The 25,125-nt window shown below is 38.1% G+C and overlaps 1 protein-coding gene across 3 annotated transcripts in view; it reads left to right on the top strand.

Moving 5' to 3' along the window:
• LAMA3 (laminin subunit alpha 3) overlaps nt 1–19,431 on the top strand; it is a 107,796-nt gene extending 88,365 nt beyond the window's left edge. For 2 of the 3 annotated variants that reach the window (XM_086890261.1, XM_086890254.1), the window contains exons 54-77: nt 441–540; nt 924–1,040; nt 1,124–1,303; nt 3,093–3,235; nt 4,287–4,460; nt 5,587–5,738; nt 5,836–5,998; nt 6,467–6,600; nt 7,094–7,241; nt 8,111–8,230; nt 9,128–9,252; nt 9,607–9,727; nt 10,846–10,986; nt 11,705–11,835; nt 12,720–12,854; nt 15,015–15,159; nt 15,461–15,612; nt 16,009–16,198; nt 16,494–16,634; nt 17,419–17,578; nt 17,713–17,840; nt 17,958–18,051; nt 18,457–18,576; nt 18,731–19,431. In XM_086890261.1, the coding sequence (XP_086746387.1) occupies nt 441–540; nt 924–1,040; nt 1,124–1,303; nt 3,093–3,235; nt 4,287–4,460; nt 5,587–5,738; nt 5,836–5,998; nt 6,467–6,600; nt 7,094–7,241; nt 8,111–8,230; nt 9,128–9,252; nt 9,607–9,727; nt 10,846–10,986; nt 11,705–11,835; nt 12,720–12,854; nt 15,015–15,159; nt 15,461–15,612; nt 16,009–16,198; nt 16,494–16,634; nt 17,419–17,578; nt 17,713–17,840; nt 17,958–18,051; nt 18,457–18,576; nt 18,731–18,876 (3,360 nt within the window). In that variant the 3' untranslated portion in view covers nt 18,877–19,431. The remainder of the gene's footprint in view (nt 1–440; nt 541–923; nt 1,041–1,123; nt 1,304–3,092; nt 3,236–4,286; nt 4,461–5,586; nt 5,739–5,835; nt 5,999–6,466; nt 6,601–7,093; nt 7,242–8,110; nt 8,231–9,127; nt 9,253–9,606; nt 9,728–10,845; nt 10,987–11,704; nt 11,836–12,719; nt 12,855–15,014; nt 15,160–15,460; nt 15,613–16,008; nt 16,199–16,493; nt 16,635–17,418; nt 17,579–17,712; nt 17,841–17,957; nt 18,052–18,456; nt 18,577–18,730) is intronic. The other variant, XR_015287154.1, reaches the window with a different exon arrangement.
• Nucleotides 19,432–25,125: the final 5,694 nt, after the last annotated feature.

Genomic DNA, 25,125 nt, shown 5'->3' with positions numbered 1-25,125 from the left:
TGATTAATTAGTCTTGGCTCAGCACTAACCAGGCAAATTGCTGCCTTTCTGATTGGAGTGCCCAGTCAGACTGCTTTCAGTGCAAAATCAAGAGATTTTACAAGGCAAGCCTGATAATCACTGCAGGTGATTTCAGGTATTCTCTTTTACTCTGCACTACTAATAACCCAGAAGCTCTTCAGCGGAGACATAACATCCAACAGCTGTATGCTAGTAATTTCCTCCTAATGCCCTATAATCCATCTGAAGCTTGCTAAAGACCAAGGTTGTAGTGTGCTTAAATTAACCTTGGTAATTGTTGCTAAAGATGATGTTCTTCAGATGAGATGTCTGCCCTTGTAGAGTTGGGGGGTCTTTAAATGGATTAGGCTTTCTCTTTTTCTCTTTAAGTTTTAATGTAATTATCAAGTGATCTTACAGTACCATGCTTCTATTATCAGACTGTGAAGAGAGAAGACCTATCAGGAAAAGCTGCAAGGTTAAAAACTGAGAGCAGTACACTCATGGATCAAGCACAGGAGACTAAAAGGACATTGCAAGGTACTAAGAAAGAAGGTAGTACTAGAAATGTTGACACACCGTGAGAAGCTTTCTTTGAACCACAAATTTTCACATCTCAGTCAGGCTCTTCAGTACTTGTTCAACAAAAAAAAAGATAGTTCCATTACAGTGGGATTTTTTGTGATGGTTATTTCCCATGGCAAAAAGGCAAGAAAATAGATTTCCTCCTTCTGCTATGCTATACACCTTTGCAGTCCTCCTGTCCAGCAAATCCTTTGCCTTGTACCTGTTTTGCAGTGGGCTCAATGCTCAGTGGCAGCATGAGCTGTGTAAGAATGTAGACAAGTTCTGCAACACCATCTGTCCAACAGAAGAATTATATTTTTCCTTAAAATTCTCATGGGGCTTTCACTGTTTTGCAGCTCTTGGTCCAAACCTCGATGACCTAAAGCAAAGGCTTGATATCGCTGATGGAAAGACGAATGCACTGCAAATTGATCTTGTCACTGCTCAAAACAATCTCAATGGGATAAACAGAGGTTTGTTACTTAGCAAACACGTCTGGCCTGCCCCTTTCATCTGTTACTATAAGAATCTCTGTGTTCATTTCTGTTTGTTTCAGGTGACATTGACAGTATCATAACCAGTGCAAGGAACATGGCAGAAAATGCCAACTCTGTCACCAACAGTGTGTTGGGTGAACTGGCCCCAATTGAAGCAGAAGTGGAAAGAATCAAGAGTAACTATGGAAGCACACAGAGTGCCAGCTTCAATAAAGCATTGATGGAGGCAAACAATTCAGGTATTGCAGGTGTTGTGTGGGACCTGCCAAATCACTGTAGGGTGAACATGGCCAGTTTTGCAGCAGAAGCTTTAATCATTCAAAAGTTAGGCACCTACCCTAAGCTAGTATTCTGAACTTCTTTTATGGCCAGTAGAAAGGGACAGGCACTTCAGAAAGTGGCGCAGGCCATTCTGTGGTGTGTATTAAAAGCTAGTGCCATGATTGGTTGCTGAAGATTTAGAAACCAGTGACTAATGGGGGAATCTCAGGGGTCAATACTGGGTATGATCTTCTTCAACATCCTTATTAATGATCTGGATGATCAGGCAGAGGGTGCCTCAGCATGTCTGCTCCTGACACTAAACTGGAATACATCAGAGGGTTGTGCTGACATCCAGACAAACCTCAACAGGCTGTGGAAATAAACTGCCAGGAACCTCATGAAGTCCAACAAGGAGAAGTCCTACACCTGAAGAGAAATAAACCCACGTACCAGTATAGGCTGAGCAGATGGCCAAGCTGGAAAAAACTGTAGAAAAGGATCTGGGGATCTTGGTGGGTGCGAAGTTGAAGATGAGCCAGCAATGTGCCCTTGGGACAAAAGGTTGAAGCAGAGGAGATTACCTCTGAACATGACAAAACAGTTATTTTACTGTGAGGGTGACTGAGTACTGGCATGAGTTGTCCAGGGAGGTTTTGTAGTTTCCATCCTTGGGAATATTCAGAAGCCTGCCTAGACACAGTTCAGGGCAGTGGACATAGGTGGCCCTGCTTGAACACAGGGGTTGGACATTGTGACCTCCAGAGCTTCCTTCCAAACTCAGCTACTCTGTGATTATGTGACTTTTCTACTACATTGGCTAGAGAAGGGCCCTAGACAATTAGGCTACGTGTCTGTTAGCTGAAATTAAGTGAAAAGGATTGCATAGAGCCTGTGCTGAATACAAAATAAGGGACAATCACATTCCCAAACAACTTCATTTTACGTTTTCAGCAGCTTTGTCTGATAAAGTCAAATAAGAGGAAAACATTTAAAATAATACAAATGCAAGAGAGAGTCCTGTATGGTATTGCATGGTTTTAAGTCATCCCTGCAATTACAAAACTGGTTTATAAGTCATATTTAGGAAAACAAAAGGTGTGGATTTAATTTTATTTGCCTTCTGCATCATAGGGTTAAAGTCTGAAAATATTTTTAGAGTGGTTTTTTTGTTTTGGTTTTGGCTTTTTGCAGTCACAGAAGATGAGAAACTGTTTCCTGTTATAAGGAAAGTTGAAATTCTCGTAATATTTTCTTTCCTCTTAAATAAACCTAGCCAGATACTGTAAGACTCCCTACTAAATGGTGCTGATTAGCAACCTTGACACAAGAATATAACTCATGCCCTACTCAGTCAGGCCAGCAGTCTGTCTACTCCATTATTTACACTCTGATAGAGGCAGTAGGAGATGCTATAAGCCTGAGTCCTATCTGCTGTCCTTCATCCTCATTCTCCCCTAGCATCCACAGCTACTGGGTAATAATGTCAGAGAACCTGTTCTATTTAATACTTTTTTCTGGACCTTTACCTAAAACATTTTCGGTAGTGCTGATTCTGACTGCTTCTGCAAATACCTTTGGCCACAAATTTCAGGAGTACAATAACCTCTGTATAAACTGCTCCTTTTAGTGAGAGTTTCCTAATATTGTAGGACCAGTCAAAAATGTTGTCATTACTGTGTCCACTGCTTTTCCAGTAATTGTGTAGTGATACCATATTTTTCCTCCTCCTTTTTAATATCAATGATTTGCTTTCTTTCATTGCAGTAAAAAATTTGACAAACCAACTTCCAGATCTGTTCAGCAAGATCAAGAGTATCAACCAGCAGCTGATGCCAATAAGCAACATCTCCGAGAACATAGATCGCATAAGAGAGCTGATTCAGCAGGCAAGAGATGCTGCAAATAAGGTCTGTCCTGAGCATTACAATCATGCTTGACCTCAGTGGTTTGGATACACAACAGTACTTTTGCTCCTGTTTCTAAATCATTCTATTTAAATGTGTACGAAAGACCAGATATAAATTTAATTGAACAGCACTACCCAGCAACTGAAGTAACTGTAGTGATGGAAAGCATAATAATTCCTACATAAAAATGCCAGGAGGCAGTAGCATCCTGCTGCATCTTTCTCCCATTAGTTTTTATTTCCCCAGACATCTCTGTAATACTGATCTTTACAGCAGCCTCTTGCCTTCCAAGTACAATGGGGTGGCTTTGGTAGCTGGGACAGAGTTGGCTCTGCTGCTTAGAGTCAGGGCTCTCCACCCATGCGTGGTTAATTGAAAGCTGACACTGCCAAATACACGTACGCAGCTGCAAGTTGTGCAGCCCTGTGCTCTTGTTACTCCAGCTGCTCCAAGATCTTAGAAATTGGCTACTGGAACCTTATTAAACTGCCCTTTCTCATTTAAGCAACTGCTGTAGTTACTGAAGCTATAGTGGATCTCAGGCACTAAGAAGCTTCCCTGAGATCATCACAAATAGCCTAGAGTTACAGTGAATAAGAGGAATCAGTGATCATGGTGTATTTAGCTGTGTTAGGATGTGTCTTTATAATATCAGAGGTGCATTGTAATTCCCAACAGACAGTCAAGTCCAGCTGAGTGAAGCACCAGGATGTGTTTGTAGACATCTAAATAATTCATGGACTTGGTCTTCAGAGCTGCAGGGCACATCCTTCCCTGTCCGTTTATTGAAGGTAACAGTAAGGGTTGATTAATTGATGTCTGGCACAAAAAAGTGCTGTGTTAAGAGTTGATAATGCAGACTCTACTGCATTATCCAGTCTGTTTCCTAATTATTTTGTTTGGTAGGATCCATGAGTTCTAATCTGTGGTAATTAATGGCTGAAACATGACTAAGATGTGTAATGGGTTACTTTGTAATTAAACACACTAGTGAAACACGAGTTCTAGCAATAGTTAATTGTAACACGCTGGACTTCCGTTTTCTTAACAGGTTGCTATTCCTATGAGGTTCAATGGCAGCTCTGGTGTAGAGGTTCGACCTCCAAGCAACCTTGAAGATCTAAAGGGCTATACTTCACTTTCCTTATTTATCCAAAGACCTCGGCAAACATCAGACACTCGCCAGAGGGCAAATAGATTTGTCCTGTACCTGGGTAATAAAGATGTAGGTATATTTTGATATTTAATCTGATTTTTAGAGCAGACATCATGTTTTGAGAAAGGATGGGAAGTGATCTGTTCTGACTGAAGTTTGTAGCTACTGTTGGCCTATTTCTTTAAAATGGCCTTTAAGTGGTGGAAGAAGTGTTTTGTTCATTCCTTCCCTGGCGAAGTAACTAACAAGTGGCTGAGCCTTGTCCTTTGATGCTTTGCTCTTTTGCTCCTTTGGAGGTTACTTCTCCATCATGGATACCATCACACATTCTTATCAGACCTGTCAGTTTCTGCACCAGTCAGCACAAACATAGCCCAGCTCCTACCTCAGAGCTTTGACTCTTTTCACAATATGTCACTGAGTTTCTCTGTTGGTTTAAAATAAAAGTGATCATTTCAGTTTTAAAATTCATCCCCTCAGCTCTTAATTTTTTTGTCTTCTGAATATGCAGAATAATGCAGGCCTGCTTGTGCATTCAGGTTTGCTCAATTATCATCAAACATTTTAAAAATTCCTGCATGTGGTTTCTAGTCTTGTTATTTGACAGCAGCTGTATCTGTAGTGATCTTTGTGCCTGCACAGAAAGGTGTTTAGAGGTACTTGTTCTACACTGGATTTCATCTTTTTATCCTCTGAATAACTAGCCAGGACATCTATTGGAAGAATTTTAATGGTTGCTTCTGAATACAGTATCTCAAATAAATAAAATGTGGTTTTTGGGGGAAAATGACTGCTCCCAGTCAGCTCAGTAGGAACCATTGTCCTTCACTGATTGTTCTTCTGAACATCTTATTTATGTCACAGATGTTGAGTCTAATTCTTTAGGTGTCATGTTTTCATAGCTTTAGCTGGGAGATGTTGCAAATGAGAAAAATATTTTAGATACTGTTGTTACAGAAATAAAAAGCCATACATGACTTCTCAGTTAATTTATAACTATATGCATTGAATCAGTGCAACATATAGGATTACAATTTTTTCTTCCCAGAACTGATAAACTTAATTCTCATCATTAAGTGGGCGGATTTCTTATGACTCATGCACAGCATGATGATGTCTCTGAGGAGGTGCTGCTGTATTGTACCTTCATTACAATTAATCATTTATTAATTATTATTTGCTTTGCTATTTTTAGGCTTCCAAGGACTACATTGGTATGGCTGTGAAAGATGGTTACCTTACTTGTGTCTATAACCTGGGAGGTGGTGATGGGGAAGTGAGAGTGCAGTCATTGGTGACTCAAAGCAACACTGAGGAATCTGTTATGGATCAAATTACATTTGAAAGGTATAAGACCCACAGGGTACACCAATCTTCTTGAAAAACTGTTAAAAACATCTTTTATTACTGTGATGTCGTATTCTGCCTGTCCATTTTTTTTTAGGATTTACCAATATGCAAAGCTGAAGTACATCAAAGCAGCAACATCAATTTCTCCAGATTATGAAAGCCCTAGGAGTACAAGCAGCGGAGACAGTGACATGCTCCTCAATCTTGATCCCAGCAGTGTTGTCTTTTATGTTGGAGGATACCCACCAGATTTTAGGGTACAGAGTTTCTTAGTGTTTTAAAGAGATTTTGTGTTAATCATACCATTGTTCTTACAAGTAAAGATTGGAACTAGCAGTCTTTCAAAAGCATGTGTAAAAGTTTGTCTATGTCAGTAGGAACAGATTACATGCAAGGAGATTCTTCTTCCTACAAAATCTGCCTGACCTGTAGCATTCTAGATTCAAAGAGGGGAGCATGATGATAGTTCACTTGAAAGCATTAAACCTGTCTAGCTCTGCTAAATTCCAAATCCATGTGGCTCCACTTCAAATTGTGCTGCAGTACACCTAGAGTTGTATCAGACGGTTTGGATATTATATACAAGCACGTAGTATATTTTTTTACATATTTGGAATGTCATATTGTGTGTCTTAAGATTTGCAGTAAGTCTTAGCAGTTAGATAGCAATGTAAAAATTTGTTAGCTAATGTTGATAAAATGGTTTTAATGACACTGTTTTGCAGCCTCCACGAAATCTCAACTATCCTCGTTATGAAGGCTGCATTGAATTAAACAGCCTAAATGAGCATGTTATCAGCCTTTACAACTTCAAGAGGACTTTTAATCTCAACACCACTGAAGTGCAACCCTGCAGAAGGTCTGATATGAACACAGGAGTGTTTCACAATTCTGTGATTTTTTTTGTTATTATTATATGTAGAATTCTTGTCTGTTCAAATCCAGAAGTATAACCACTGTAGCTAAATTGGTGGTTTTTTCTAACTTGGTCGTTATTACATTTCTTAGAGAAAATCCTTGGTTGTGATGTGATTCATGTCTTTGGCCATCTCAGTCTGTTTAAATTTAAGTGTTGTAAAATTCAGACACAATTTGTAGACTAATGTGTTCATCTACTTTAGAAAGTAAATATTACATTAGGTTCAAAAAAGTCAGTCATTGATGATTTCCTCCCTAAAGACCATTTGGGAATCTGGTAGAAACCAGTGGAAGGTTTTCTCTGTCCTTGGGTTAAATCAGAATTTGGCCCCATACCAAATGCTTTAACTTAAGCTTTTTAAAAATTATAATGGAGTAAGTCCACATAGTAGAATATGTCCTATGTTCACACCTGTGACATTGAATTATTACAGGTATAAAGAGGAGACTGATCAAAGCTATTTTGAGGGCACTGGTTATGCCAGTGTCACAGCAAGAGAAAGAAGTGCCGAACGAGTACGGTACGAGCAGACAATTGAGACAACTGCAGATGAAGGCATTGTGTTTTTTGCAGCAAATGGGGTAATGTGTGGAATACTCCTCTTCTCTTTGTTTTGTAGTGGAAGAACATCTTAAAAATCTTGCTTATTAAGGAACATGTTAGATATAGTAATAACTGTAAGGAAATGTCTTAAAAGTGTTGTTTTCATCTATGTGGAAAACGAGTAGATTCTGCAGTATGTTTAATGCCATATGGTTTAGTCTTAGGTAGTTGTGCAAGAAACAGTGAGTTGGACTTATGGGTCCCTTCCAGCTTGAGATATTCAATGATTATACAATGGTTGTCAAATACTCACTTTGTCAAGGCTGAGTAAAAAAACATTCCAAGAAGCTCCTTCATTAGGCCATGAAGAGAATGCAGAACTGGGGGCAGGAAAGGAGGAATGTAATTGGAATCAGACCAACGTTGGAATATTAAAATCCTCTAAAACTGGAAGTCCACTCTTCCCAAATCTAGATACGTGTGGAAACAGAGTAAGAAAGAATATAAGAAGTGATATGATGACTTACACCTATATAAAGATGCTCAAAACCATAATGCTGCCACTTAGCTAGTAATCTTGTAGGCATATTTGCAGTCACTGGGACATATTTTAGATAATTTTTCAGTGCTGTAAAAAGTCAGTAGACATTTGAAATGACACAAAGTCCTTTAGAGATTTGGAGAATACCTGGAGCTGATACCAGATCTGTTTATAGCAGTTTAAAGTAATTATGATGGATTAGTATAATTTTTAGGCCTCGTGTTATCCTTTCCCTGAAAAGCTTTCTTAAAGCAACTAGATAGCTTCATTAAAATTATTCATATGACAGTGAAATATATATCTGAAATTGTGGCAGTTTAATTTTGTTGGTGTTTTGTTTTGTGTTTTTGTTTTTTTTTATTGCAGGATCAGTTCATCAGTGTGCTCATTAAAAATGGTCATACAGTTTTTAGATACAAACTTAACTCTGAACCTCCAAAAGAAATAGAAGCCAAAGAAACTGTAAATGATGGAACATACCAACAAGTATGTAATTTTAAAGAATCAAGGGATCATTATTCGTAAAAATACATATTAACTGAAGCTGTCCTGTTGTAAAGTTTAGTTGTGGAGTTTTGTGTGAGGAAATCAAGTCACTGGGGACTAGTTTGGTGATGTGAAAATTAATCTTTCTCTTGTCCTGCTTTAATGTGAATAGTTCAGTTTTAACAGTGAAACCACCAAAGGAAAGAATTTTGTCAGAGCAGTGCTTTATATAAAGATAGCTGTGTACATTGCAATTATTTGCCTTCATTTCACATGTTTCCACCACCTAAGGGTTTATTTCTTCAGGGTGGGCTGATCTTTATAGAGATTACTCTTATGCAGTCTTTGTTGTTTCTCGTCTCCTTAGCTTCAGTCCAGCTCTTTTGTAGCACTACCAGAGTGAAATCATAAAGGCATTGTTAAAAAACTTTGATTTCCTTGTTGGTTAGTTCTCCCTTTTTCCCTTAATACATTTCCAGCCAAATAGTGTAAGCTGCAGGGTCTGCTGTAAGGAATCTTTATGCTCTACTGCATCAAGTAACCTTCAGCCTGACTGACTTAGTTTTTGTATCAGGCAGCAGTTTCTGAATTTTCAGCTGCAAAGACAAGACAATATCTGAATCTTAGGTGAGGTCTGTTCTTAGGGCAGTCTTTCAGCTGAAAATAACACCTCACCTTGTATTTGGATAGTTGAACATTTTCCTTGCTTCGACTAAATGTCCAAAGTTTGCAAAGTACCTTTGAACCACTGCAGTTATCCTTGATTTAAGTCACAAGTAAACAAGAGGAGGGGGAAAAAAAACATCATCGTGTCCTGCTCTGTGAGGGTACTTTTAATCAGGTGAATTATTTTTGTTTCTGACAAGTGAAGTTGTTCTCATTATTTGTGTATTTCAGATTAATTTGGTGCTTGACCGAAGAAAGAAAGTTGTGTATGTCAGTCCTGATATTAGAGCCAACATACACGTCTTCAATTTCACCGAGTACTACCTAGGTGGAGTTCCATCTTTGCTACGGGAACGGTGAGTAACTATAAAATGACGGTAATATATAGACTTTGTAGGGAAACTCCATCAAAACTCTTTCTTTACACAATTTCTTTCATGCTCTGTATTGACTATTTAATGTAAAACATAAAAAAAACCAAGTGTATAATACATTATCATAATCCATGATTTTTGGCTAATGGTGAGATTTTTGTTGGAGCTCATGCTAAAGATTGGGTTTGATCAGCATGAGTATGTGTACACAAGAGAGATTGCTCTCATTCTCCTTTTCTATTTCTTATATTGTCAGCATTTATATGTTACTACAGCAGTGTGTGCTTTGAAATGCCAGGCTACTGAACTCTTTTTCCTTCCCCTCCCTGAAACCAGCTTTAATATATCCACACCTCCATTCCGGGGCTGCATGAAGAATGTGAAAAATCCAAGCACTGCATCTGTTGTTTTTGATAAGACTTTTGGTGTCAGCAAGAAATGTCTAGATGACTGGAAGGTAACTAGTAAATTTCCTCAAAAACTTCTGCTGGAGTTCACAGATTCTGGTTTGTCTATAAATCCTGGACCACTATGTTTTGCTGAAGTCAAAAATTATGTGATAGCAAAAACATGTGATAGCAGTAAAAGAGCCTGGATTGGGTTTGAAGGGGTGGAAATAAAAGAGACACCAGCCCTATTGTGATAGCTTGTTACAGCACATAGTCCATCCTCTAATTTAATACTGTTTACAATTAAGTATTCACATTTACCATGTAAGTTTGTTGGCTTCCAGTTGCTGTTATTGATTAGGCTGGAATACTTAATACTACTCTGTATCTTCTCTCTTGCCAAGGTGTTTATGCTTCCTAATTAAATGACCTCTCAGCCTTTTTTCTAAAATTATCTTAACAGACTACTTCCATCAAAGTAATCTAAGACTCCATTCATCTGATTTGTAATTTTTTTCTGTGCATCCTTGAGTTTTGCCATGTTCTTTTTAACATGGGACAGCATGACATTTCAGTGCTGACTTAACTAGTGCTGCATGGAGAGATGAAAATTTCTGCTTCTATTTACTGCTGCTTGCATGGTGCATGATCTCATTTGCCCTTTTTATTACAGCATTGCACTGAAAGTTTGCACTTAATTTCTTTTACTTGTGGCATCTAAACCTTTCACAGAGCAGTTTCTTCACAGGCTATCTTTGCAGAGGATCTAATCTTCATTCTCTGTATCTGTAAAACTTCTCATGTACTAAAAGGTGTCCCATGACTCACAGTTTCAGTTATGTAGCTCATCCGCACAGCTTCATATTTATGAACTATTCCTCCAGCTACTCAGTTTTGTGTCCCCAAATGTGAAAACTTTCAAAGCCACAGTAGCTAGAGATGAACAGCTCATTACTCTCAGCAAGCCTCCTCTTTCTTTTTAGAGTTTCTCAGACCATAATTAATGCTGGTGAAGCCAACTCTGACAGTCTGTTCTGTACTGAAATAATGGTTTTGAGGTTTGCCTCATGCTTAGTTTTGACTGGAGCTGATCACAATTATGTTGAGTGGGGCAGCTGTTGTCTCATATTGTCATTCCTTCTGATTAAAAGGAAAATTACTGAAATCATTATTTTCTCTCTTTCAGCTTGTGAGATCTGCAGCTTTCTCCAAGGACGGAACACTGAGTCTGAGTGCAGCAGACTTCCCATTTCCCAAGGATTTCCAAGTTGGCTTTGGCTTTCAGACCACAGCTTCAACCGGAACACTCTTAAATTACAATTTAAGGGTATGAAACACATTCAACTTAGCATATGTGATGGGTTTTATCTCTGAATCAGTAATTTAAGTTTGTGTCATAAGTCTCATGTAGGTTCCTGTATTTTAAGTTAAGAAATGCCTTCTTTGAGTGTGGCATCTTGCAAGTCATAGGCCAGAGGAATGCAGTCCGGCAGTTTCTTCACATGGCCAGCAAGAAGTCTGATGAGTAACTGAGCTTTGAACTTCTGCAGAGTAGCTCACACACCATCCCAGTAGGAAAACTGTTGCTTAATTGGCTGGAAATTTTCTCAAGGATAAATGGCACTCTTCCCACACAGAAATGTTACCATGTCCAAATAGGCAGAGGAAAGGGATTAGTTCTGGCTATGATCCCTCAGAAATCAGGGAAGTTTAAATAGAACCCCATTCTGGCTGGCTGGAGAAGCTAAGTGAGTGCACACCAGGCATTTGAGAAGTGGAGAACTGAGTCCTCTGCTTTTTGTAAAAATAAACAAGTGTTTTAAGTAAATGTTTGCTATTCAGAATGCAGAGGTATTTTGAAATGGAAGCTATGCTCATCATGCAGAACTTTTTACACATCTGGTACTAGATGACGGAGAAATGCAGATCTAGTGTAAGAAAATTTGTTGCCTACTGGTGCCCACTAAGAACTTACTAATGGCAGTAGCAAGAACTAAAGGCTCTTTCATTTATTTACCTGATCATTTTGTGGGGTTCTTCTGTAGCCTGATGTTCTTTCCATCTTTCTGAGTCCTGGCTCTGTAACTGCAAAGATACGAGATAAGGAAATTAAACTGGAAAAGAAATATGAAGATGGGTCAATGCATTATGTGACAGTAATAAAAGCAGACAACAGGTGAGTACAGTTCTTCATCTAGTTCTTATATATTGTGGTTGGAGAAAGGAAATCGAAATTTTGTGGTACTAATTATTTGGATAGATAGCTTAAAATATTCTCTTCTAGCAAAGAATACCTAAATAATGAAGGGGAAAAGATACTTTTCTCTTCATAGAGAAATGCATAGAATTCGTGTTCTATGAATATGCATACTGGTACCTATGATGTTTCAGCTGTACCCTACTATGCACGTCTTTTATAAGTTGTGTGAGTTTTGACTGCTTGTCTAGCTGGAGCTTTGGAGTCTTTGGAGCTCTTCCCCTTCCCATAACCTTCATGTGTGTCCCTATAACACAGGTGGTTAAAGGTCCAGGGAAGAAGCAAATGCTGTGTCTGTTTTTTCAAGAATGATCTGTTATGCAGATATTAGAAATTAGTAGAGACAATTTACTGAAAAGGTACTAAATCATATTGATTGCTGTGGAATGCATGAAATTACCAAAGTGTTAGTTGAAGTGGAAAGTTTTGAATGGTTGGCTGTAACTTTGGGTGATTATAACTTAATACTGTCTGCTTCAGTTTGACACAAAGAATTAAATCCTTCCCATAGCTGACAATGAGAGGTTTTTCATGGATTTCAATTGCACCAGGATTTCACTGTAAGACTGAAGTATGAACTTCAACTCTTGCTCATTATCTAATATGGAAAAGCAGAGCAATTTCTCAGCAGTCAATAAGCACATACTGAAAAAGTCCCAGAAGTAAGCTAATGAAGCTCTAACATAATCACAATGTAACAAGGAAGCACATCTGGCAAATGGTTCTTTTATATATATCTATATAATTTAGTTTCCTAACTATTTCTTTATATACGACGCTTATTTTCATTCACTTTTTTTCAGAGTACATCTGATGGTTGATGATGAGTCAAAAGCAGTTGACTCTCCCAGTTCATCAAACTCACAGGAATCAAGCAGACCTATAAAACTTGGTGGAGATAATTTTGAAGGTTGCATTTCAAACATCTTTATTAAAAGGTATTTGGCCTAGAAAGAATTATGTTTCATGCATTTTGGCCTGTTCTCCTTCTTCAATTATATTAAAATTACATTTTGCTAAAATGCTTTTCTTCTACATGTGTGAAGCCTTCATGAATGCTTTCATGAAGCTTGCCCTCATGAACTTCACTGCCCTCAAATATTCTTTCATTCGGGTATATTATACATGGGATCCAGTTATAATTAAATCTGCTGTTCAGATGTAAAGGAAATTTATTCTGAACATTCATACCTGTTTAGTAGTCTGTTAGCAAAAAAATCAACACTGCAGAGTGAATTTGGTAAGTTCCAACAAGGTATCCAAAAAGATTTGCTAGATTGCATTGTTATAGCTCCCCAGGGAACCAGGTAGTCAAAGGAGCAAAGCTACTGACAGAACCAAAACAATTAAACAACTGAGACCATGTATGTGGAAATTATCTGCCTGATTTGGGCTGTCTCTTTTTTTCACGTTTAACTGATGATTAGAGACACCTTACAGGCAAAATTTAGGAGAAGAAATATGCATAACTATGTTTCTAGAAGACAAGCATTCCATGAGTCATAAGCTACATCCCAGTGGGGCTTTGTGTTATCTAAGTTTTGATGAGTATTATACATGTGTAGACTTTTCAAAAAATTGTGTATTTTTATTTGATTGTTGTACAAACACAGAATGGGATGGGCTGGAAGGCAGCTTTAAAGATCCTCTAGTTTTAGCTCTCTGCAGTGGGCAGGGAGACCTTCCACTAGACCAGGCTGCTCAAATTATGTCTTCATTTAAAGCAGTACAAGGCAATGAAGTGATGCCAAGATGATTTTTTGCCTTTTCTTTTATATACCTTCTATGCATCCTCAGTACTCCTAGCATCCATACTTGTAATTCCTTGAGTCTGATAACTTGGCATAGCCCTAGTATTCTGTTAATCCAGGAGACCAAACATCCTAGAGGCTTCATAGTAGGGGGCTGTAAAGCCTTATGCTCTCTATATGCTTATCTATAGAAACCAAGGTCCTCTCCTAGAAGATACCCTGTAAACAAGGATTCTGCCCTTCCAGGGGAGAATTCCTCAGATGGGGGAATATCACACCATTCATCCAAGCTTCCCATTGGGGCATCCTTATTAGATATGCTAATTTGTAAGGTCTATAAACTGTATAGGCGATCTTGTGTGTGCACTGCAGCTCATCCCACCTTGGGAAAGTGGTGCACCATGAGGATTCTTATTAAATACTGAGGCAAAAACCCCTTATCCCTTAACTGTGTCTGGCTCTCAATTTTTTTAAGACCAGGGAAAGGCATAAGAAGTAACCTATGTATTAAACTTCCCATCAGAAAACAAATTCGGAAATTTTTTGCGCCAAAATAGATGAAGAATTAATACTGTGACTGGTTTGATTAAGTGAATGGATAATGACCAGTATTAAAGAAGTTCAGGTTCTACTCAAAATCTACCACTTCTCATAGAAAACCATACCACTTTCTCATAGAAAACAAAGAGCTTTGTAGCTTTCTTGTAAAGTTTTTTGTAATTTACTGATTAGAGATGCTTTGTACAACTTAAAAAATTATAGTATTACTTAACATTATTCTTTATACACAGGGTAAATTGGCTTTGGCAGTCTTTTTGATAATTTGGTTATAATGCTAGAGCTACGTATGGAGTTTTGATGGGCTTTGTCCCTTGACAAAACTCATTAGAGCATCTTATTTAAGGAGACAGTGAAGCAAAGCCTGATGTTACATTTTCTTGATTTGAAACTAGTTATGTATAATTACCAATCAAAGTTTTGTAGTCTGATTCAGAAATCTTAATCAAGGCTGCTGCAATTTTTTTCTCTTTTTTCAAGGGCCATATATGTTTGTGTTTTCTAAATAGCTTTTTAGCTAAATAAATAGCCAAAATTACTTTGCTTAGGAAAGATTACGACATAACATCGGAGTTTTAGTATAGCCAAAAAGAAATGAACAGAAGCAGGTAAAATATGATTTCCAGCATTGAATGTACATTTTTCACTGAAAAATAAAAAATTGGTACTTTACTATCATGTCACTGGGAAATATATTTTGTGCAGAACAGTTTTCCAATATGTTTGTTATTGATTACACTAAAGAAAAGGAATGCTGAGTCACAGCACTTACTGCTTTCATCACTACAGGGCAGGTCAGCTCCCCGAGGTTCAAAATCTTGTTGCTAATACTGGCAAGACTGGTGTGTCCCTCGGAGCTTGCCAGGAATACAAAAACCTTGAACCAATGATGCTGCAGGAATTTAAAAATCCTCTCAGGCTTAAGATGCTCAAGGTATGCTTATTGTTACTGTCATCTTTGCTCCATATTGATGCCCAGGCTTTGTCTGCACAGACATCATTTCTAGAACTGAGATTCAGATGTTCTTTCCTTCCATCTTACATCTGAAGCCAGTTCTCACTGTGTTGGAGTTTCATGCTAGACCCATACCTCTCTAGAATGACAACAGCTTTTCCGTCCTTTAGGGAAGGTTGTTGTTGACTGCCTTGGGTGAGAGCTCTTAAATGTGTTGATTACAATGTTTCTATTTATGTGCACATATAGTAAATGTTGCAATGCTTTCTTACACACCCAGAATGAAAAATACCTTGATTATCTGAAAGCTGCTAAGGTGGAAAACCACACTGTAGCAGCCCCGTTACGTGACAGCAGTGAAGCGTATCTCCTTGGAAGCATCCCCAACAGTTTCATATCGTACATGTTTTCTCCGTTGTTACCTACAGACAGGTAAGAAAAATGTTCTCTGTTCTCCTCCTAGTACTTGAATTGTCAAAGCTGCTTAACTCTTTGGGTGCTGAGTGTAAGGATTTTCTTCTTGTTTATGTCTTGGGCCATAACAAAAGGTGATTCTACAAGGTCAGGTTTCTTTTTTTTCCTGTGCAAATGTTTACCTAAATTGAGTAGATTGAATGGGATGTGGTAAACAATTACGTTGCATGTTAATGCCAGTTCCTAAGCCTGAATATGTCAAGCTCATTCACATTCAGAAATGCAGTGTATAATGCCATGATTCCACCCAAATGCTGTTCTGCTTTTCACAAACTGAGTTTCATTGGAGAACAGAAAAGATACAAGAACTTACAAAATAGACTTATACTAGAATATGCTTACTTTCCACTACAGGTTACATTTTTCTGTAGATGTACGGACTCGATCATCAAGAGGATTAATAGTTTTCATGGAGGAAAGTTCTGAGGACTCTTACATGGCTCTCCACATTTCAAAAGGACATTTTGTCTTTTCACTTGGCTCTGCAGAAAAACAAATCAAAGTCAAAACCAGTAATAAATACAATGATGGGCAATGGCACACTGTAAGTAGTATGGAAACACAATGATAGCATAACTAGCATTCAGCAAGCACAGCCTATTGCTTTTTTAAGAGAGTAGAAACTCAGTTTTGGTCATCTGAAATTAATTCCTATGCCTGAAAGTTCATGTGGTTGACAGGTCTCTGAGAGACCTTATTGAGGCTGATGGTTATTAGGATGTTATTTTTCAGTTTAAAGATTTCAACAGCATGGTGTTTAATTTAAACACTGAGAAAATCTGCAGTGGCTTTCATTGGCATTTGGGTTTTTTATTCTGTTATGTTTGCCTCCTGGAAAGGTGGTCTTCAGCACAGATGGGAAGAATGCCCGCCTTGTCGTTGATGGTCTAAGGGCCCAGCACAGAAAATTGGCTACAAATTCTGCTATCAGCTTTAAGCCACCAGTCTATGTGGGAGGGCTGCCACCACTGAAGAAACAGGTAAATAATTGACAAAGCCACCACACACACTCCCCATGCTGCACTAATTATATGGGAAAGTCTTTAATACATGAGATTTCCATGCTGAAAAGCTTGGGGGGAGATTTCCAAGGATCGCGTGAGCACCATCTGTGACTGGTGTTTGCAGTGGTTCATTGCAGATCTTTTTCCTCACCTGTTCACACAGCCTTCACCTGCACCCGTATTTTCAATATGTTGCTGAGGCACTGATGACAACCATGTACTCTTTTCATTTTTATTCCTTAAAAATAGAGAAGACCAAAGTCATTTTTAATTCCAGAAATACTATAATATTATCTTTCTTCAGAACATTGACCTCAGTGGACTAAGCAATAATCAGTAGAGAAGCAAAAGAATCATTCTCATTAAGAAATTATGGATGTAGAACTGGATTTTAATATGAAATACATGTGGTTTCTGTTTTAAAAAGGAGACAGTTAATGATCCAGGGTATTTAATAAAATCACATTTAAATAAACAGGAAGGGAAGGCCTGCTTGGGATTTCACAATTCCTCTTGCATTGTCTTTTTCACACATCATTGGGAAGTATACATTTTATGAGAAGAAGTCATGTTCAAAACTCTTCCTGCACTTTTTTAGAATTTTGGAATACCTTTTCATTGTATCAAAGATGGGTGTTAGGTGCCTTTAGTTCCAGTTGTCTTTCTATAGTCCAACAGTCTGAAAGAACCAATGTTTAGTATTATTACTAAGAAAAAAAACATAATGCTTCAGTATTCATGTTTTGGACTATGCTTTCAGAATATACCTATGAAGAGTTTCAAGGGTTGCCTGAGGAATTTTAGGGTGAATGGAAAAGTCATGAGTGCACCTCAACAAAAAAATGGCGTACTTCCGTGTCTGGATGTTCCCATGGACACAGGGATTTACTTCTTTAATGAAGGGGGATATATCACCATTGGTAAGATTTGTAGAGATTATGGTATCTGGAATTATGTCTGAAGCATGTAGGTGTATGGGTTACTTGTTTATATGTGGTTTTCCAATTATCTCTTCCTATGATCTTTCCTCTCCCCACTGTTTAATTCTCCACAGGTAATTTGCTGATGGGATTAGATTTCAGGATTGTATTTACCATTCGACCAAAGAGTTCAACAGGTGTACTCCTCCATGCTGGAAGCAAGCAAGACAACTATTTGACTATTTACATGAAGGGAGGAAAGGTGGGTACAGGCTATTTCCATTCCAGCTGTATTGCCTCATTCAGCAGGGGGAATTCTGACCTTCCCCTGTTGCTTCTGTTCTTTGTCACAGTAGTTTAACAGGTAACTTCTTTACAGGTCATTGCTGCTGGAAATAGTGGTGCTGGAGAATTCCAGGCATCAGTCACACCTAGGAAGCCTCTGACTGATGGACAGTGGCATACCATTGCAGGTACACTGTACATACCATTTCTTCTGAAGCTCTGAAGGGATGGTGGGCACAGAGCACTGCAGCTCCAAATTTTTATTAATCATTTCACTTCTGTTTAGTCTGAGAATACTCTTTAGAGTATTGTCTTAGAGAATTAGAATTAGAGAATACTCTTTAGAGATGTGTCTTGTGTTAATTCTTTAATTTTTACATAATTTTTATATTAAAAAATCTTTATATAAGATTGTTTTGGTAGGCTCTGTTAAGCCCCAGATGACCTGGGTTTGTCAGTCTGGCTCTGAATTAAAAATCTGTTTTTTTCTGTGCCTTAAATCTCACGAAAGATGCTATTTAAAAATAGTTTCATATCTAGCTGATTCTTCAATAGGGTTGAGAAAGAGTTCTCATTTACCTGTTTCTTTGCAGTGTCTCAGAAGGAGAACACAGTGCAGCTAGAGGTGGGCACACAGAGTAACTATACTACTGAACTTCAACCCTCTCCTCTTAGACGTGTGTATCAGCCACTCTACTTCGGCAAAATTCCAGGTAATATTGCTTCTTATTTTTTCATGTTTCCCTGTCTAAGTAAGGTCCAACCCATTCATGTAGTCCTATATCATTTCTCCTCTTTTGAAAGCCTTGCCATAATTAATGTTCTTTAATTCTTACTAAGTTAGTCTTTCCACCTTGTTTTTTGTAGCAAATTTGGACACCCCGTGGGCTCCAGTAGAAGGCCCATTTTTTGGCTGTCTTTGGAATATTACCATCAATGACAAACATATCTCCACCAGGAGAGTTTCAGAGGTTCATGGTGTAGTGAATTTGCACGGGTGCCCAGGGAAGTAACTCTGCTGTTACAGTCATTGTGCACACATCAGGCTGTGTCTGTGGAAGAACTGCGTGGATTCCCCTTTGCTGAACAGCATCAGGCTGCTTGTTCTGACCAGCCGGTGAGCAAATGCATCCTCTGGATGTGGACTGTGCCAAAGCAAACGAAAAGTATTTGCTTTGACAAATTCCCTTTTAAATGTTATTGATTTCCGAGGTAATCCGTTGTGCCTTCTGAGATGTGTGCAAAAAATATAATTGCATATGCCCTACTGGGCCAAATTCTGCTCTCACCCACAACAGCAGAGACTTGAGCAGCTCCAGTGTCTTAATTTTGGAAATTTTCCTTGGTGTTGGCCACTTTGAGAGCAAATTTGATCCATTAATATAAAGAACTTTATAAAAATATAAATCTCTTTGGATTGTTGCTTATACAGAAATGTACATTGATGTTAAAAGTAATAATAATAATAATATAAATGGAGTTTGAAGCACTTTAAGGAGTGAAACTCTGGGAGTTTGTTACAAAGTTAGGAATTGTGGGACCAAATAAATGCAGTATGTTCCTAAAAACTTTCATTTTCTTGTTTGGTTGTTTTAACCTGGTGGGTTTTTAATGTACTTTTTAGAAGCTGCTAAATCCTGCTTGCATTGTGCAAATATTTCTGCAGGTTTAAGATTCAGGAAAATTCCTGAATAAGCAGGTGTCATTCATCTCTGCATCTCTGCTCATCACAATTTGGTTATCTAAAAATCTCAAAAGGAGGGTTGTTTTTTTGCAGCCTTCAGAACCAAAGAGTCACTTCCATAGGGAATTTTTTTCCTAATGAAATGAGGAAAAGTTTTATCAAGAATAGCAGCTGCATCTGCTACAATTATGTAGCACAAATTACAGGACTAACCCAGCAAAACTGTTTCCTTCAACATTCAAATCTTTGTTTGGTACCTGATTGTGACCCATAGTAGAGGGCAAGGAACCCAGTTTCCTTTATTCTTCCGAGTAGAGGGGCTGGACTGTACAGACTTGACATGGCTTCTTTTTCCACTGGCATCCAGATTCAGCATTTTGATAATGTTTTTTTTTTCTATCCCCAGTGCCCTGATGCCAACCCTCTTTTCCAAAATGAAAAAGTGAAAAAAATGAAAAAATTTTCTAAGGCTGGTCCTTGATGCAGGGAGGCATGCTGACAAATTCTCCTTCACTCCCAGTGCTCCTGCTTTCCACTGCTGCCTTCTCAACGTTCAGCAGCATGTCCTTAGTGTGAGGTCCTCAGAAATGAGGTGCAAGCTGTACTAATAGAAGCAGGCGCCAGATCAGTAGCCCTTATAGCTTTGGTCATTAATCCCTTGTCAAATTTTTGCAGCTTTGCAGGTCCTTTGCAGCTTTGTGGGGTGAAAAAAGTGTCAGAAAGCTGTTCACACCAAATCTTGTGCTGCTTTCTCTTTAAAGGCAACTCTTGCACTGGCATATCTGTGTCCACGTGGAGGTTCCTGAAGCATAAAGCCAGTTTTGGTGGGGATGGGATGCATGCTGGTGTTGAGGGCTCAGAGGGAGCAAAGGATTGAGATGTAATGGCAGAGCCCTCTCTCTGGAGATGCCCGCAGAAACATATTCTGTACAGCAACCTGTACCGCCACATGGGACAGAACACCTGTCAGGCTGGAGGTCATGGGTTCAGAAATCATATCCTGTGATAGCAACAACTGAATCCTTTCTACTTATAAAAGCTCAAATACTGCTCAAATACTCAGTTGACCAAAACTGTGAAAATACTCCATTTACTGGCCTGATTGACACTAAAAGTTTCCAGAAGGAGAAAGGAGGAACAATTAAATTTTATCATGCAATTTTCTAGTACCATTCCCTGTCTCATGTTCATCAGTTGGCTCTGTGAGGCAGATTTTCCAAAACCACCAAAAAAAAGCCTTTTTATTCTTCTCTTACCCCTCCTCAGTAAAACAAAACAAAACAAAACAAGGCAAAGATTTTTTTCATCACAACCTGGAGCCAGTCCTGGATTTCAATTCCCTTCCATTTGAATTGATTTGATCAGAAGTAGTTTTAATGCTCACAAAATCAAATTAAAAATGTATAAAGACTTGAGTAAATGTAAGATATATCTATCAGTAAGTATTAATTCCTATACAATACTACTTTTGCATAACAAAAAAATAGGAAAATCTCTTTGGTTTTAAGGTTCTTTGTGTTTGCTTGTTTGGATTTTTTTCCCCACATTTTTTTTTCTCTTGTATTGCTTCTACAGAGTCAGGCTGTCATACATTGTTGGGACAATGAATAAAAGCTAACTAGAGTTTCAGGTTCTGTACTTTCACATAGGTAAATCTATTTTACTATATTAGTCTGAGGAACACTTAGTAAAAAGCTTTTTCACAGAATATTTTGAGTTGGAAGGAATCCTCAAGGATCATCAAGTCCAGTGGATGATCTTTATACAAGGAAAGAAGTTGTCCTGTTTCAATCAATGAAGAATTTTTATGATTGAAGAAATCCATGTGGACACTATTAAGGGGTTTTTTAATTGTTAGAAGTAGTAGTTCCAAGACTTCCATCATCAGTGTTGCCATTTGACAATAACTTGCATGAATTATTTACATCATTTGGCTGTAGCATTTCAGGTGTGCCCCCAAAACTAGCAATTCCCATATTAGAATGAAATACACAGGAGAAGCTTTCCCTGTAACATTTTATTCTATAGTTACTTTACTAATCAAATACCATGTTCAGTACACTGAATGGCTAAAAAATGCATACTCTTTAACAGCATGTTAGAGTTCTTCTGAACCCCTAATCAATTGCAGAACAGATTTCCACTCTAAACTAAACCAGATTGGTATTGCAGGAATCAAATCTCTCTCTTGTCCATATAAGTATGAAGGGCAAAGGGTTCTCATCCAGTTAATTTTCAGTAGATTTAATAGGATCATGTTATCTGAGGTGGATGACACCAAGATCTGTGAGTTTCCATTTATTATAACTACAAACCATAGCCAGATTATTAGCAGCTGAAAGACAGAAAGCCTAACACTAAGAACTTAGAGCAAATAAAATTAAATAGATCACAGGGCACTGTAGAAGGAAATACACATTCATTGTAGAAAAAAAAGTGTATATATATAAAAAAGGAAAACATACTGCCTTTTCACTGCTTATTAATGACTGTAACTTAAATTTATAATAACAAAAGTTTCCAATTAAAACTTAAATCATTCTTTCTGTACCTGAGCTAAGGGTTTGTGCTTTTATTACTGTTGAGCTTTCATTTAAAATACAAAGCCACTGACCTTTTTCATTGTCACCACCAACATGAATTGGGCGAGCTAACTTTCTGTGGTTTTGTAACCTCTTCTTTGAGTCACCTGTGAGCCAATTAATTTTAGCTTTCCATCCTCTTCGCCTCTTTTTAAGTCCTCCATGAGTATTTTCCATATATGCTATTTTTTATTATTTGGGATATTTTTTCCCTTCTTCCTTTCTGCCCTTCATAAAATAGCCTTGAAAATGCAGTCTTAGTGAAAACACTGTAATTGTGTTATGGTTTTGTAATGGACTCTTGCCATGCTTTTTGCCTCTAACCATTACTCTTTGTGGTTTCCTCATTTAAAAAAACCAAAAACCTCCTGCATCTTTCCTTAATGATGTAAGGAAATTTAGGATACAACCTTCTGTAAATCTGTCTGCATTTTCTAAAAATACATTAAATGGACCTTGCGAAAGGGATGTTAAAGGGGATGGTGCCATAATACAATATTATAGCTTCACTGGAGGCATTAAGGCTGCAAGGCAGAAACATAAACATCCTTTGTGCAGCTGGCCCAGACATCTTAAAATTGTCAGAGGCTGGTCATTGTCTGAGCTGCAATGAAGCACCCTTTGAGTTAAAGAATTGCAAGCAAAATAACCAATGAGTTTTTATGTTCTGTCAGTTTAGGGGATCTTCTCTAGCAATGAAACCAAACTGTGACCTGTTGCTCATATTGTACCATGTCTCCTGCTTTGCAGCTGAGAGCATGAGATGTTTTTAAAAACACACCTATCATTACTTAACACCTCAGCCAGTTACTGTGTTTCCTATGGGTTGTTCAAAATGTGAAGCACATGTGAAATGTTCCATGAGAAATAGTTTCTTTGTTAAGGTGTCACTCACTTGTTGAGAAAGATGGAACACTGCTGCATTATCACACAGAATAAAAAGAAAGATAGTTGGCATCATGGCCTTTTGTCTCTGTTCAGTTATATTTAAACTGGGAGCAACAACAGATTTCTCCATTGTGTGGGAGCCTGTGTCTGAAATTTCTGTCACAAGAGGACTATGCACTGGTAAGAATGAGTAATTACATTCATAGTTGTGTCAGTAATTTATAAAATAATATGTTTCATGGTTTAGGAATGGTGCTTCACAGTTCAGTGCAACCACTGAGACTCTCCCAAACCACACTGATGCTTGCCCACTCCTCCTTTCTCTTGACCCTTCCTGGTGTGGTGGGGAAATTGAGAATTGGGGTACAAAAGGTGATGATCAGGTTGAGAAAAGAACAACTTACTGGAAACAGCAATGAGATACAAAAATGAACAGTAACTGCAACAATATGAATAATGAAAGTATACAAAGAGAGGGTAATTCACATGCAAAGATGCTCACCAGGGACACCCAAGACAGTAAACCAGCAGACAGTGTTCCCATGGTTTTTTCAGCCAGAAGACCTGTCTTCTCCCACAGAAGCCAGAGAGTCCCTTACCCCTGCTCCTGGCAATGACATGAGGTGGTATGGAATAATCTCCTGCCATGCCCCTTCAGCCATGCTGCCTCAGTTACTGCAAAAAATTAACTCTGTCCTGGTCAAAACTTAAGACATTATGGAAGGGAACTGTTAGAATTTCAATCTAGAAAGAATTGCTCCAATTGTTTTCTGATGCCTGAAGACATTACAAAGAAAAGAATTTTAAAGGATAAATTGTGTCCAGCCAGCTCTTGCTGACACAGTTTTAATTAACAAGGTTAATAATTAGCATAATAAGCCAAAATCTATCAGCATGAGATATTACTTAATAGGGGATTTATATACTGGGGTAACAGCTCCTACCATAAATTTTAATTCTAGATCCTGATTACTTTCCAATCAGAATTATTGTCCTGACATTACAAACCTAGAGAACCAGTAATAGGCCCAGGTACTGACTCCTCTGGTGAGGTCAAGGGCTTCAGCTAATGAATTTATCTGAGAACAAGGTGTCAAATCAGTAATAATGTTCTAACTTTCCCTTTTCTGTACTCATTTAAATCAAAGGTATAGACATGTCCCTGGGGCCATTAACCTAAGCAGTAAAGAAGCTAAAAACACTCTGAGCAATTCTCCAGGGAAACACAAAGGCGTAATTCAAAGTTCAGTGGCTTAGTGGAAAGACCGAACCAGTTCACAGGACTTTGGTTCATACATCTTATTAAAACATCCAGTAAATCTTACCTACTGTTTATAAAAAATGTATTCTAAGATATTGCCAAAGTTTATAGAGAATTGTTACTGCAGATTAAATTTGTTTGTTATGTAATAAAGGGCAGGACACAGTCTCCATAAAACCTAAGATAATCCATCTAATGCAAATATACATAAATGGAAACTTTACACAAACACAAAGGGTATTTGCATCAGCAAGAAGAGTGGAAGCAAGGACACCAAGCAGATAAACCATGTTCCCTGAGGAGTGTCAGTGGAGAAGGCAGTGCTGGGAGGAGGTCTCAGAACGCCTGCTGCGAGCCATCCAGTGTGGATGCCAAAGACCTCACTGAGGCTCAGCTGTTTCCTATGCTGCTCAAAATCAAAAGTAACTGCAGTCATCCCATTATACCTTTACTAGGCCAAAAGAAAAGAAAACTCTCCTGGAAATTTTATTATCCCTGGATGCAAAAGAGTAGGACCGAATTTTGGACTGATCGTTGTGTTTAGTCAGATTCTTGTAACTTGATATTGGCATGTTAAAGGAAGGTAATGTTCCCAAAGCAGAGCCACTTAAGAGGACATGTGATCCCTGAATCTTTGTATATTGCATTTATCACAAAAGATAAAACGAATCAACGTGGCATACATGCTCAGCACAAATTTAATTCAAAACAGACACCACAAAACCACTACTGGTCATTACTGTTATTTAATTAAAATGGAATGAATAAGTTAAATCTATCAAAGCGACACTGGATGCCATCAAACAGAATAAAGGCCAGGTACCTGATTGGGATAAATCAACATTAC

The sequence above is a fragment of the Cyanistes caeruleus genome, chromosome 1, assembly GCF_971803275.1.
Source record: "Cyanistes caeruleus chromosome 1, bCyaCae1.hap1.1, whole genome shotgun sequence".
Taxonomy (NCBI): domain Eukaryota; kingdom Metazoa; phylum Chordata; class Aves; order Passeriformes; family Paridae; genus Cyanistes; species Cyanistes caeruleus.
This window is presented reverse-complemented; position numbering and strand designations above follow the sequence as displayed.